The 16,344-nt window shown below is 39.2% G+C and overlaps 1 protein-coding gene across 1 annotated transcript in view; it reads right to left on the minus strand.

The window, feature by feature from the left end:
* Positions 1–16,344, minus strand: part of sft2d1 (SFT2 domain containing 1) — a 59,484-nt gene that overhangs the window by 19,008 nt on the left and 24,132 nt on the right. The window contains exons 4-6 of the mRNA XM_034184234.1: positions 6,326–6,407; positions 4,236–4,271; positions 4,094–4,152 (exon numbers count right to left, since the gene is read on the minus strand). Of these exons, the coding sequence (XP_034040125.1) occupies positions 4,094–4,152; positions 4,236–4,271; positions 6,326–6,407 (177 nt within the window). The remainder of the gene's footprint in view (positions 1–4,093; positions 4,153–4,235; positions 4,272–6,325; positions 6,408–16,344) is intronic.

Consider the following 16,344-nt stretch of genomic DNA (forward strand, 5'->3'; position numbering starts at 1 on the left):
GTTTTTCCACATTTTGTTATGTTACAACCTTATTCCAAAATGGATGAAAAAGGGGTGTTTTTTTTTTGGGGGGGGGGGGGGGGGGGGGGGGGTAATTTTTGCAAATTTATTAAAATAAAAAAACTAGGAAATCACATGTACGTAAGTATTCACAGCCTTTGCCATGCAGCTCAACGCTGAGCTCGGGTGCATCCTGTTTCCACTGATCATCCTTGACATGTTTCTACAGCTTAATTGGGGTAAAATCAGTTGATTGGACATACTTTGAAAAGCCACACACCTGTCTACATATAAGGTCCCACAGTTGACAGTGTATGTCAGAGCACAACCCAAGCATGAAGTCAAAGGAATTGTCTGTAGCCCTCCAAGACAGGATTGTCTCAAGGCACCAATCTGGAGAAGGGTACAGAAATATTTCTGCTGTTTTGAAGGTCCCAATGAGCACAGTGGCCTCCATCATCTGTAAATGGAAGAAATTCAGATCCATCAGAACTCTTCCTAGAGCCGACTGCCTGTCTAAACTGAGCGATCGATCGGGGGAGAAGGACTGCCTGTCTAAACTGAGCGATCGGGGGAGAAGGACGTTAGCCAGGGAGGTGACCAAGAACCCAACGGTCTGTCTGTCAGAGCTCCAGCATTCCTCTATGGAGAGAGGAGAAAGTTCCAGGAGGACAACCCTCTCTACAGAAATCCACCAATCAGGGCTGTATAGTAGAGTGGCCAGATGGAAGCCACTCCTTAGTAAAATGAACATGGCAGCCCACCTGGAGTATGCCAAAAGGCACCTGAAGGACTCTCAGATCATGAGAATTAAAATTCTCTGGTCTGAAGAGACAAAGATTAAACTCTTTGTTGTGAATGCCATGAGTCATGTTTGGAGGAAACCAGGCACCATCCCTACAGTGAAGCGTGGTGGAAGCAGCATCATGCTGTGGGGATGTTTTTCAGCAGCAGGAACTGTGAGACTAGTCAGGATTGAGGGAAAGTTAAATGCAGCAATGTACAGAGACGGTTTATATTTCAGAAGGACAACGACCCTAAGCACACAACCAACGCTGTGAACGTCCTTGAGTGGCCCAGACAGAGCCCAGACCTGAATCCGATTGGACATCTCTGGACAGATCTGAAAATGACTGTGCATCAACACTCCCCATCCAACCTTGAGAGGTGCTGCAAAGAGGAATAGGCAAAACTGCCAAAGATAGGAGCGCCAAGCTTGTGGCATCATATTCAGGAAGACTTGCGGCTGTAATTGTTGCTAAAGGTGCATCAACAAAGTATTGAACAAAGGGTGTGAATACTTATGTACATGTGATTACTTAGTTTTTATTTTTAATAAATTCCCCCCCCCCCCCAAAAAAAAAAACAAAAAAAAAAATTTCATGCTGTTATTATGGGGTTTTGTAAGTAGAACTTTGAGAGGAAAAAATAATTTACTGAATTTTGGAAGGCTGCAAAATAACGCTGTGAAATACTTTTCGTGTGCACTATATAACAGAAGGCACTATATGATCAGAAATGAAGATATCAAGTTAAGTTACATGGCATTGTTTTGTTTTTTGTCTCATCTATCATACCGCACAATATTTATTTAGCATCAACTGGTAGTGATTCGTTTTTTTCTATACAACTGTGTTGAAAAATCAGCCTTAGGATTAGATTTTGCTCAGCTGCCCACCTCTGTGCGTGGGAGTCAGTGGTAAGAGCTTATTACAGAACTATCTTCCCACAGTCGTCTGAGTGAGCATGTAGGAGTGCGCTATGCCCCCAGTCTGTGAAGAGTGAGTTTAGAATGTGTGACTTGTGGTTGCCACAGTGACATCTGTGAGAATTTTGGCAGAACGGAAGAGAATGCACTACATGTACTTGCAACAGTAGTGGATTTGTGAAGCAGTCTTAAGACAAAACTTTATTAATAATCCCCAAAGGGAAATGTAGGTGTTCCGGCAGCTTGTTCATTGATGTGGATTTATCTTCATTTACTTCCTCCTGAAGAAAGGCTCAAGTGCTCCCAGTGTGTTCACAGGCTGAAGAGTTACTGCTACACAAACATGCTCATGTTAATATACCGTTGCAGACAAGCCCTGAACACGTCAATCATGGATCTCTCTATTTGCCATCACGCTGGAACTTGACTTTCCTTTTGAAAGGGATACAAGAAACCTTAGAGCTCATTTACAATAACTCCTTAGACCTCATACATTGGATGTTTAGCAGAAATACTCAAAAATTAATGAAGGCATTATCAAAAATGATTAGGTTTCACCCCAAGGTGGAATAAAAACCATATATTTCATGGAGTAGATGTGAAAGTGTGGGTGAAAGATGCTTTTTTTCTTTTTTCCAAATGAAACTTTCACATTCAAAATATTAATTTCCTGTTCATGCTAACTCTACTTCTTGAATGCGAGTCACAATATAATGACGCAATTATGATCACATTGATCGACCTTCATAGTGAAACTGTAAATGCTGTTAATGGAGCTGTTAAAATGGTAACTAAAGTATCACTTACTCATTTTTAAAAACAGACTTTAGAGATAAAAAGTACAAAAGTAAAATTAAAATCCATTCAAGAATACCCACAATATGTACAAAATGCCACTCAACTGACTGTGTGTGTGTGTGTGTGCGCGCGCTTTAAAACAATGAAACTCAATTTGAGAATGAACATGGTTAAATTTTTAACTATGTATTTTTCAAAACATTTATACAGGCTCAATTTGTGGGAGTAATGTGTTGCAAAGTTAAGAAATTTTGGCGTTTAATGTTTTACACAAGGCCACTGTGACAGTTGGAACAGGAGCTCAAATCCACTGTTTAGTGGTCAGTTGAGACTCTATATCAACTGAAAAATTTACATAATTTGGTGTACATATTAACAGAGGTGCATGAAGTTTGAATGCTTTTTTTTGGCAGAGATACAGTTTCAAAATGCTACAGGTGCTATATTATAAGACAACTGGGGAACAGCCTACATTTTAGTATACGTTTTAAAAGCTCATCCACATTAAGTAATGATGTATTGCTCCTCACATTCGCATTGCTTGTTCACCTGTGCAGTCACAGTGGTGCCTCACTGAGCGCAAGCAAAACAGGTGCAAATACTAATTTGTTTCTTCCTGGGACAGCATATGTTAGTATACAGAAGTAGGTCTACGTTAATCTTCACACTCCCTGCCAGCTACTGGCCAGAAATATACGACTGACCATGAAACCACAACACCACTTCCTAAGCAGCAGAAGTTATGGTTTGTTCTGTGAACTAGGGCATAATAATAAGCAACTGTTAACACCCGAGTATCTTGTTGTGTGATATGTAATAGACAAGAACAACATAATATTCCCCAATAATATACATTCATTAATAATTATGTTGATGAATAAACTACTTTCAGATCAGACTGAAAAAGATGTTAACTCAGAAACATTGGGAGAAATTAAAAACAGCTAGCTAACATATTGTATCGTTTAGTATGCCACACTGTCAATTGGTTTAAGTTTAGCTATTTAGCCATGCATATGTCAAGATCAGTAAGTCTGCTTAACTCTGCAGTCTGCTTAATGTAGTTCATTTACATTTAATATAAGCCTAGGAAGCTGAAAAGGTTCATATTGATGACTACATCTGAGGAAATGTGACTAATAAACACAGGAGAAAAGACATTAGCTGGGTTGCCATTACAGACTGATGAAAAAGTTGTCACAGCTTCCATAAAGTTTTTGAATGTCGCTATTCAGTGTTGTCTCCTCACAAAACCTGTCATTCTAGAGAGGCTGTCATGAGAACTGTAATTCCAACAGCAATGGTGACATAACAGCAAGTCATGCTAAATATTACTTTAAAGTCCAGTACTTGCTGTAATGACATCTCTTATAACCTGTAATGGTAAAGTTTTTCCATTCCATTTTCTCAAAATAAGGCTTTTTGGAATCTCCTGAAAAAACCCCACCTCTTTCTGTTATATTTGATTTATTTATTTTTTTAATTTCAAAATAAGCGTGTTCCCATGAAGAGTGTTTTCAATTTGCTACGCCAATGTTCACAATTTGGAGTGTAAAGGAAACCAGTCTCTTGATAAAACACACTTACCAACTCATTGCCAAGAACTGCAGAATACAGAAGAGAATGGCCAATCCCTTTTTACCCCACTGAAAAATCAAACACAAAAAACTGACTTAGTCATTGGAAATGAAAAACAAGACTGTTTTCATACTATTCACTGATTACTTACCCAGAAGACTGCACAAAGGGTCAAGACCAAGCAAAGCTGATGGACAAAAACAAAATAACACACACACATAACTTATCTTTTAACAGCAGAATATCTGCAAACTTACTGCTCTAATTTTTTTTTTTTTTTTTTTATACTGGAAACATGTACATCAAAAAGGTACAAAATATGCCACCTGAAAGTAGCAAAGACGAAAAGTTAAAGTGCTTTGTTAAGATATGAGGGGCGACTGAGATTTTTTAAACCTGACCCAGAAAAAGGCAGGTGTGGTTCTCTATCATATGCATTCTGAGAAACCAACATTTCTCAACAATGCTCCCAATGAGTCCAATGAGTCAAAATTTCATATATCCTCAAGAAATGTTGGTTTCTCAGAAGGCAAAAGCTAGAGAACTACAACCTATTTTTTCTGGGTCAGGCTCAAAGCTTCTCAATCACCCCTGGTATACTAACATAAAGCATTTTTGATTTTTATGATTTAAGACCACATGGTGGGAAGAAACAGATCCTTCAAGGAAGCTGGACCTCCAATGTAAAGTCAGAAGACTACAGACATTTAAACCCTTAAAAAGGTGGTGAAAGCAGATACACTACAGATGCTTTATTACAAGGGCTTCCTTGAACATACTGCATATCTATAAGATACTTTACAACATCCAGCCCTTTTCGGACGGCATTAATTTTACATGGGGAGTAGAGATGCATGCATCGCAATTATATCCATGGACACTGCAGAGAATCTGCTGCTCGGCTGAGCTAGTACTGCAGAAGATAACAGGATATTTACAGAAGTATCTTTCAAATTATCAAACAAGCACCAAATTAGGCACAAATACTCCTTAGACATTTGAAAAAAAATAAAAAAATAAAACAAACAATTGGCCACTTGAATTTTCAATAGGGGCCAGGTAGGGGTCAATTGAAGAATTACACAGGGGTCAAAATTAAAAGATGCTCAACTCATACTGAAAACTATACCATATCATCTGTCTTATAAATATTCCAAAATTAATTAATTGGTTATATACGCTCTGCAAAGGTGCATGCATCACTCCGCACAAACAAGTACATCTTGTTACACTGGTGAATTTCATAATAGAGTAGTTGTAATGATATGCGGGCGGTTGTTTTATTTTTAGCTGCAAGTTTGGCTGATGTCCGCAATGATTCAATTCAATTCATTAATATAGAGAAAAAAAATCGCAACTTAAGTCATTACAAGGTGTTTCATACTGATCTGCACATCTCTAATGGGGAGGTGGGATAAAGTAATTATTAGATGAGTTTATCAAAATTTATATGCACTGTGAACGTGCCATGTCATTTTTACCAAGTGAGCTTTCATGTAATCAAAGACTCCTGCACTCTTTTCCTTCTGTAAAACGATCCATATAAATAACCTTAAATTATATTAATCATAATATAATATAAATATAATGTGCAAATAGAACGTTCGTAATATCCTCTGGAAAAAGCATTTTCTGCCACGTACCTCAGACATGGAGGAGATTAAAGAGGCATTTTGAAGATGATCAACGAGCAAGAGATTTTACATTCAAGCTTATGTTTTATTTGCATAGAAATTCTGTGTCAATATGTTCACACATCATGGCTACGAAATCATGTGGTGATGTTCATGTCAGTACCTCACCTCTGTGCAGAGTATCAGAGTATCCTGTGAATAGTGCACCTCTGAGTGCAGATTAAAAATTAAACAAACATTAAATACAAAGTCAGTGGGATGGGGCTTTTTGTTTTTTGCTTGTGTGGAGGACCCATGAATCTGACAGATAATTAGACAGAAGCTGCATGATAGAAAGTGACCATAGAGACAAAATCATTCTATTCAGACTGAACTTTTTTTTTTTTTTTTTTGAGGAATGATGGCAGTGTGTCAGGCCTGGGTGCCAAGTAGACACTCCCATCTCTCATTTGTAACAAGCTTTCTTATCCCTTGCGAATCAGTCATAAATACTACAGATGTCCTGTGATAAAATTACTTTACTCCACCTCCCCATATAAAATTAATCATGTCCGAATAGGGATGAAGAGACAAATGCATCTTAAAATCAGAGTGAGATTGCATTTACCAGCATAACAATGGTTGCTATCAGTCTGGTTGGATCAAACATACGCTTCAGCTGTTTCAATGGTCCCATTAGGAAGCAGGTACTTAAAAAGAAAAAAAAACAAAAAAAACAAAACAAAAACAAAACAAATGAGTTACATATTTAGGCAACAATGAAATATACTCCATTCTCTAAGGTGGTCCTTATTTTGCAAAATTTTGAAAAATTTCAATGCTTCTGAGCTACCTCTAAAATTAATTTATACAAAATTTTACACAGCATGCTTTCTCAACAATTGGAATCTATTCAGGGGTCAGAGTATTAAATTTCAAAACAAGGACCACCCTACCATTCTCCTATCAGAGGGTCCAGGGCTCTCCATGCAAAATTCTGCGTAAGAGGGAGTGGGCCAATGCACAAGCATGGGCAATATCACATAGTACATTAGAATGCCAATTGCAATAAAATGTCTAATCTCATCACAAATAAAAATGTCACAAATAACTCACTTGATTGTGTCAATTTTTTGTCCTTTTCTCAGTCATTAAATGTATTCCATGTAATTTAAGGTGGGTGTTTAAACAACTTTCTTCAAAAAGGTGGTGGTGGGAGGGTCACGCTTGGCCCTGGGCCCTCTGATAGGCAAATATGGTACATTGCTAAATATACATTACAAAAGATACTGCATCATTAAATTCACAAGATAGTTTGTTGTCTTCATTATTATACCACCAGAATACAAAAAGCAGATGTGAGAATTGGTCTTCACCCTTGCTGGTATGTCTGTCTATCCAAATCATACAGGACATACTATAATGTCAAATACTGAACAGACCTACATACATAAAATTTCTCATTTCTTATAACTGAATGAGTTACAACCCCAAATCAGAAAAAGTCAGGATGGTACAGAAAATGCAAAAAGTTATTGTTATATTGATATTCACTTTGACTTCTACTTCATGGCAGAGTATGAATCCAAGATATATCATGTTTTGTGTGGAGCATCTTTTTTTTTTTTTTTTTTTTTTTTTTTTAAATATAGGCTACAACCATTGCTGCATTTAAAGCCTGAAACACATTCCAAAAAAGTTGGGAAGGGGGCAATTTAGGGCTAGTAATGAGATTAAAATAAATAAAATGAAATTATGTTACTTCAATCAGGCGATAAACAGGTGGCTGTAAACAACCTTTGCCAATGCTCCTGGCAAAGGCTGTTTACACTTCTGTGATGGCAGCATTAATGGGATTTTAGAGGAACATATGCAGTAAATGGTAAAAACATGTGGTAAATGCTTTAGCATTCCAACTTTTTTGCGCCGGATACTGCTCACTGCGAACGGATTGGGAACTAATTGTAAGTATAACTTAATTGATAATGCTTTCAACCACTTCTAAATAATCTAATTGAAAAATGAAATTTCTGGATATTGCAATCATTACACATATGCACATATCTAAATAAAGGCTTTAATAGTGTCAGTAGATGAAAGATTACTGCTACTATAAATAAAGAAACAAATAGGATGTACTACACACCAAATATACTTTAATCCTACAAACAAACCAACATCCTTGACAGCTTAAACTTTCTATCTTTGAAAACATCTAACTTCCTCATTGTGGCGGTGAGCTCTAACAGCACACACAAATCTTGCATCATATTGTATGTATTCTAAAAGTGAGGTAACAGAATAGTACTCCAAAGGTCTATTAGATTTATACAAAAACATCTCTTTCACCTAAAGTAAAAATTCCATTACCCAAGTTACAGTAATTATTAGGGGTTAAACATTTTATGCTCTCCTGCCTGATCACACACTCAAAAACTGCTACATAAGGACAGTTATGTCATCAGTACACGTACAAAGACAAAGGCTTTCCCCGTCTGAGGCACACAGTGATTGGCTCAGCAAAGCAGAGCGCGGAGGCAGACTGTGTGGACAGTCACGACTGTTAGATGAAGCATGACAGCGTCTGTTATTGACGCAAGCGCTTTCTGATGGTCTGTTTTGAACTGATGCTAGTTTCCACCTGCTCGGTGTGAGACACACAAAATATATCCATCCATACATGATGGGGCTGCTCATAAGATGAGGAAAAAGAAGACGTCAAATCATGGTTTACCCCCTCAAAATCAATAAATGTGCTCATTTTACAGGAATTTATTAATTAAATGATAATTGGTTACAAAAAACTAAATTGGTGTGTGTGTGACAGCAAAATGAAACACATTTAACACCTTACACAGGGTTATGCTGCACACACACATTAGTTCAGTGCAGCAGATGGTAAACTAAAAGTTCCATTGTTTGCAATAAAATTCAATGGGGGAGGAGCGGTGAATCAGCCACCGCTGGCTGTGAAAGCAACACCCACACAACTTTGACAGTATGCGCCATCAGAAATTAAAAATTTTCAACATTTTCTGGTGGCTGCAACGAAAAGTACAATTTGCAGTCCCCCCCAGAAATTCCTTTTCAGGCTTGGTGATACGTGGGGAAAAAACAAAACTTAAATCGCAAAGTGCACAGCACAGAAAAGCACGCAGCACTCAGAAACACAAAAGCTAAGGTAAGCTGATGTGCCCAGTATTTATGCAATCCTAGCAAAGTCCTGCAATGATCACTTGTGTAATAAAGGGAAGTCCTGGGAGATGTATTGCTTTTACCAAGGAGCAGGCAGATCACAAAAAAAAAAAGGGCGCCCACAGGGGGCAGATGTGCATATTAAATAATACCCAAAGACTAGATCTCTCAGTTTCAGCATCATTAACCTCCCTGCTTTTTGAGGTAGGCCTTTAGAAAGGAGCCAGCTGAGGTGGTTCGGGCATCTGGTGCAGATGCTCCCTGGTTGTCTCCCTAAGGAGGTCTTCTAGGCACTTTCAACCGGGAGGAGGCCCCGGGGAAGACCCTGGACACCCTGAAGAGGTTATATTTCCCAGCTGGCTTGGGGAAGAGTTACAGGACTTGGCTGAGAATTGTGCCATGAGCTGCTTGCTCTGCTGCGACCATGTCTGGACCTGGATAAGCGGCTAACAATGAATGAATGAATAACCTCCCTGCTACCAACTGCATGGGTGTAAATAATGTATTTGGGTATAAGATAAATGTAATATGCATATCTGTCAGAATATCCCAGTCATCACTGGCAGATTTCAACCAACTTTTGTCTTCCAAGTTCAACCCTGGGCACCTTGGTAAAGATAAAAGGAGGCTTTGCCAAACTTGGTCATTAGGCCAGATACTGACAGCCCTGATATAGGTGTTGCCCAGTGTCAAAGAATCACAATCCTTCCTTTTGTGACACTTTGTCTTCAGAAATGCAGATGACTGGTGTGAAATAGGTGTTATGAGAAGGCCTGTCAAAGACACCTTATTTTGAACAAACAACAAGGGAATGTTAAAAAAAGTATCAGCATCACAACATATATAACGAGGGAGGTGGTGGGGAGGCAATATCTGACTTTTTGTTATGTTGATCTGAGTCAAAATCTGTCAAGTAGATGACAGACTGACATCTTCTACTGAAAGCTGAATATTAATTTCAGTTATTGCTGGACAGCAAGTAGGTAGTTTGACTGGAGTTTGTAACTGTGTGCTGCAGTCAGCTGAACATGGGTAAGATCAAAATGATAAGCTGAATAAACAGATTAGCACAATGTCAAATCAGTTCCTAAAACCAATTACTCCACAGAAGCTGGTGCATGTGAGGGAAAGCCATAAACAAAGTACTGTGGATGCGCTGAAATGATTATTGACTTCCAAATGAATAGATAATACTTTGGTATTTCAGTGTTGTTTTTGTTGCCATTATTTAAAACATTTTCAGGACTGTAATACTGTAGGAGGAAAGAGTAGACTCTATGCTTTACTTTAAAGATGGTGAAAGATGGACAGCAAGAGATATTTTAGTGCAGAGCCACCCAGATAATGCAAAGTTACACACTGCAAAAAGTTTTTAAAGCGACAGAGTCAGCTATTCCTGTTTTTAATATAACATTGCATGAAATGCTAAAATGCGGTTGGGTCTTTCAATTAAGTAAATTACCATCTCATTGTGTGATTCTCTTTGCTGCTTCAGTTTTACTTGGGTCCACCCCATCAGGACTTTTGTGCAAGCTTTAAACCAATGTACAGGGATGTTATGGGAGAGGTGCAGGTTTTGAAACCTGGACATTGTTGCTGAGTGCTACCACTGCATCACCATGCCATGCTTTCCAGCTGTTTAAAACTATAAAATAATCACATTTCACATATATATTTTAAACCACCTGCCACTGCAAATGACAGTTATTTTGCTATAACAACCAGTAAGCTTTGTTTTTGTTCTGTAAACATGTGACTGTTGACAGTTGTGAATGACAAAATGTCAGCACAATCATAACTTCATCAAAAGAACCTGGCTATAAATAAAAACTTTACTAACCAATGAAATTCTTTAACCAAAGCTGGACTTAATTTACACTGTGCACACTAAAACGTGCATGAAAAATATTTTATTTCCAATTTTAGTATTTGTCAAAAAAAGGATTATTTTAGATTTTCTTTCTCTCAGTCACTCACACCACAAACAGTCACTACACCAGGTGGTATAACAAAATCCACTCATCTGATTGCAATCTTTACAGAGTCCAACAACAGTCTGAAAAGTGTGGACAGAATTTCCATATCCAAGGAATTATCAATGCAGGTCTTTGTTTTGGTTCAGTAACCTGGACAGTGAAAGAAGAATCTGATAGAGTGGCAGTGTATCTCTGTACCTGCTGGACATGTGATACCTGGAAACATACACTACCTGCACGAAAACAAATCCTTCTGAATTGTTTACTACCAGTCAATTAAGTCATAGCCATGATTGGATTTAGACCCAAATCATCTTAAGCAGATCATTCATAATGACGTAAAACATTACTGACATATTTAAAGATAAAATTATTCTTGCAAATAACCAATGTTTAGACGATATGTCCACGTGTAGACAACTACAGAGAGAGAGAGAGACACAGACTCTCGCTGGGTTTCCATTACAGATTTGCACAAGGTCAACAAAACTACAGCAAAATGGCAGCGTTTCCATTGTAGGAAGTAATGCGACTGCTGGGTTTTGCCCTCTCGCTATTAAACGTGTAGCAGTAATTGCTACATTGACTTGTCGTTACATGTACACACACTATATTTTATATATACATACATATATACACACATATATATACACACACACGTAAAGATGAACACAATACTTTTGCTGGTCTCAATATACCACCATTTACATGCGTGTTTGTTTACATACGAGGTCTGTCAATAAAGTATAGGTCCTTTTTATTTTTTTCAAAAACTATATGATTTCATTCATATGTTTTTACGTCAGACATGCTTGAACCCTCGTGCGCATGCATGACTTTCCACGCCTGTCGGTGACGTCATTCGCCTGTGAGCACTCCTTGTGGGAGGAGTCGTCCAGCCCCTCGTCGGAATTCCTTTGTCTGAGAAGTTGTTGAGAGACTGGCGCTTTGTTTGATCAAAATTTTTTCTAAACCTGTGAGACACATCGAAGTGGACACAGTTCGAAAAATTAAGCTGGTTTTCGGTGAAAATTTTAACGCCTGATGAGAGATTTTGAGGTGATACTGTCGTTTTAAGGACTTCCCACGGTGCGAGACGTCGCGCAGCGCTCTCAGGCGCTGTCGTCAGCCTGTTTCAAGCTGAAAACCTCCATATTTCAGGCTCTATTGATCCAGGACGTCATGGGAGAACAGAGAAGTTTCAGAAGAAGTCGGTTTCCGCATTTTATCCGGATATTCCACTGTTAAAGGAGATTTTTTTTAATGAAAGACGTGCGGACGGGTCCGCGCGTCGGGACGCAGCCGGCGCGGTGCGGCGGCACAGGAAAAACACCTCTGTGTTGATAACCATTTGTAAAATCCAGGCGGCTTTTGATGGCTTTCAGTGGCGTGAGTATATGAGAAATTGTTTAACAGCTGGACATGTTCCAACTTGTCCTTAAGGCTTCCAACAGAGGTGTTTTTCCTGTGGCGGAGCATCGCAGTGGCTGCGAGCCGACGCTGCAATCCGTCCGCACGTCTTTCATTAAAAAAAAAGATCTCCTTTAACAGTGGAATATCCGGATAAAATGCTGAAACCGACTTCTTCTGAAACTTCTGTTCTCTCACGACATCGTGGATCAATAGAGCCTGAAATGTGGAGGTTTTCAGCTTGAAACAGGCTGATGACGGCGCCTGAGCGCGCTGCGCGACATCTCGCACCGTGGAAAGTCCTTAAAGCGACAGTATCACCTCAAAATCTCTCATCAGCCGTTAAATTTTTCACCGAAAACCAGCTTAATTTTTCGAACCGTGTCCACTTCGATGTGTCTCACAGGTTTAGAAAAATTTTGATCAAACAAAGCGCCAGTCTCTCAGCAACTTCTCAGACAAAGGAATTCCGACGAGGGGCTGGACGACTCCTCCCACAAGGAGTGCTCACAGGCGAATGACGTCACTGACAGGCGTGGAAAAACTCACGCATGCGCACGAGGGTTCAAGCATGTCTGACGTAAAAACATATGAATGAAATCCATATAGTTTTTGAAAAAAATAAAAAGGACCTATACTTTATTGACAGCCCTCGTAAGTCACCAACATTTCCATGAATTGCGCTGGTCCTTTCCCTCTCGTCTCTTACTCTCTGTGTTGGAAGTGCTGCAACAGCGACCCAGCCGGGTGAACTGAAGCAAATGCATTATTCTATCTAGAAAGTTTGAAAGCATAAATGGAATTTGTTAATTTACCTATGTCTTCCAAAATATGAGCCAAAAAGTCAAAGCATACTGAGCCACATTTGTACTGAATCACTGTTCGTATATGAAATCATCCGTTTACTGCATTCAAGTTTAGACACACAACACAACCGAGTTGACATTTTATATGAATTAGTGTGAAATGTCTCCAATGGGATGGTCGCTGAATAGTAGCCCTGCCTATGATGATGTCAAATTGTACAAAGTAATGTTTTCCAAGATACCACCATTTGCACAAAAATCAAACTTGAAATTGACAAAATACTGAATGCAGACTTCCGAGACACAGCAAAAAGTGCTGCACAATACATTAATCATGAATGACAAGATATGTAATCCACTTCAAAAAAGGTTTACATTTTCACTATCTCTCACGGTGCGCCAGTGTCTGACACCACTTTCCACCTCACTACATTAAAGCTACTGTATGTAAGCTTTGAACACAGTTTTGAACTGTGTTCAAAACTTACATAGAGTGAACTCATCCCATTTGCTCAAAGTGATGTTAATCAGTGAAATCACCTTCTGGAGTCAGTGTCTACAAAGAAACCCTGCACCCTCTTGGCCCTTTCTGGGATACTTTGGACACCACTGGTGTAAGAGATAGTGATGAATGGCTTTATGGGAGAATAAAAAAGTCATGCGGCATTACTGTGGGAAATATTGCAATCTGAAGTTAATATGTTGTAACTCAAACTGTAAAACAAATATGGTATTGCTGCATGATGTAGCAATTTTCATTTTTTTTTAATTTATTAATTTATTTTTGCTGTCATTTTGTTTTTTGTAGTGATAATACTTGATCAGTAACTGGAACACGGTCTTTCAATCTGAGGAAAAATTGTGTAAGACATTTGTTACATGATATGTCATAGAACACTAAAAATGAGCTGTGTCAGGTCTAAAATTATGTTTACAGCAGGAGAATTTATTTGAATATAGTCACAATTTTAGCTGTGGATAAGTTTAACATGAAAACAAACAACAAATGACAGTTTTGAGGAAAAAAACTGATATCTGTCTATAAACAGGGACAAAGGTTACAACTAGAGGTGCACCGATTAGGATTTTTTAGGCCGATCACCGAAATTTTGATCGGCCGATACCGATCAAGGACATATTTGGATCATGCCCAAAATAAGAATATAGGTCTAATGTATAGGACTATTTTTGCATTAAAACTTGATGAAAACAAAAAACATGCACTCAAATAAAGACACTAGACAACTTTTGTTTTACTACACTGACTTTGTTCTACCAGCAAGCTTTTTTTCCATGTTTCATGTTGCTCAGGTTACAGCCTACAGAACGTTGAGAATTTAAAATACAGCCCTCATTCTATGGGGTTAAAATTGTCTCAATATTTGTAAATGCACACAGGGTGATCTACAAATAATCATTGATTTGCAAATGTGTTCAGATATCCACAAATGCAAATTTCATATCTGTAACTTGTACATTGGTCTTTGCAAATAATGTTGTATTTGCAAATATAAAACTTAATTTGTAAAAAAAAAAAAAAAAAAAATTACATTTGTAAAACTGGAAATTGTATATGTGAATTGAGTTTCAGCATTTGTGGATCACCAATTACATGCATTCATCGCTTTCCTCTGTGACGTAATTTTGAGACATTCTTTTCGCGAAATCCACAGATCCACAAACAAATGCCTACTGATACACAAATACACACTCACGCACACTGGATATCCACTAGATGGCACTGTGGTTCCATTCATTACACAGCAGTCTCTTTAGATCTCTCAGAGCCATTTGACTCATATTGACTTCTGATATGAGCTGGATGGACATGGACTACATTAGATGATGGCGACTGCTCTCCTTGTCTGTCCAGCTCGTATCAGAAGTCAAACTGAGTTTACGTCACAGAGGAAAGCAAAAATAAAAATAAACAAAACTGTGTTTCACTTTGAAGTTATTAATTCAGACTGGACTATCATTCTAACTTGACTCATCAGAGAGCCGGGCAGCGTTTGGAGCTGTGTGAACAGAACGGAGGACGATTCTCGTTTCTTTCTCGCAACAAGACAGGAGTCCCAGTTAGTAACTTTAATCCGCACAAACGTGACTCACGATTGACATATTCAGGGAAGAAAGCGGTGAAAAACAAAAAAAGCTGAAACCCAAAATTACCCCCCAACACCACCTGCATGAAAATGTTTGAATTCTAGAAGCTCTGAAATGCAATCTGGGACTATTCCAGACGATAAACTGGAGTGAGTGCAGCATCCATTTATTGAGAAAAAACAAAACAACTTTCCTTATTTAAATTCATTCCAGCAGTATTCTGCTCTTACTAGGATGCAGCAGTTCTATTTCATTCCTCCTGACCGCCAGAGGGTGGTGCTTTAGCACCTGGATAACTACATGTGCGCAGCACAGAGGTCGAGAATATATACCAACAAAGTCACGCCATTGGATGTGACCTGGGTGACGTCACTGGTTGTCTTTATATACCAGACGCACCCAGCGCTCGCTTCTTTTCTACGTTCTCGCATTCTTAGAGGTTGAGAACGCATTTAGCTGCGATTGCCGCTCTCGCTTTTAGCCTCGCAACCCACCTTCGGTTGGAGCTACGTGCACTGCACACGTCCTCCAGAGGCTGCGAGACACGGCTTCACCGTTTTTTGTATTCTTTGACTGACACCTGTTGTGAGTACACCTTCCTAAACGCCGGGTGCGCGCCTTTGCCGCTGCCCTGCTGGGTATTTTCCTCTGTGCACATTAGCTGTGTTGTTTCGATGAAAGCTGGATATTTGTTTAGTTGTGTCACTAACCCCGTTAACTACGTGGTAGTGTGTGTATCAGAACCAGTATAGTGTACTCTGTTGGGCTTGCCAAGAGTGTTTTCCACTCCTTGAAGTACTTCGTCTGCACTGCCGCCATTTGCTAAGTTTAACAGCTCCGTTAGCAGCTAGTGTTGTCGTCGTTGCTCTAAGTGACTTAGCACTTGGGCTGTGAGTTTTTCGGCTGTGTGCATCGTGTTATTACTGCGGCTGTGAGTGCTTCACGCTCCGTGCCTCGTGTCGAGTCTGCGGCTGTGAGTGCTTCCCGCTCCGTGCCTTGTGTCGAGTCTGCGGCTGTGAGTGCTTCACGCTCCGTGCCTCGTGTTACAATTTATATTGCGTGTGATTCACGCTTTGTCTTTCCATTTGTAACCATCAGGGCGTTAGCCATGTGCACGCAGTCCACAATGTTGACAGGGCCTTTGTTGCATGGCT

The sequence above is a fragment of the Thalassophryne amazonica genome, chromosome 13, assembly GCF_902500255.1.
Source record: "Thalassophryne amazonica chromosome 13, fThaAma1.1, whole genome shotgun sequence".
In the NCBI taxonomy this organism is placed as follows: domain Eukaryota; kingdom Metazoa; phylum Chordata; class Actinopteri; order Batrachoidiformes; family Batrachoididae; genus Thalassophryne; species Thalassophryne amazonica.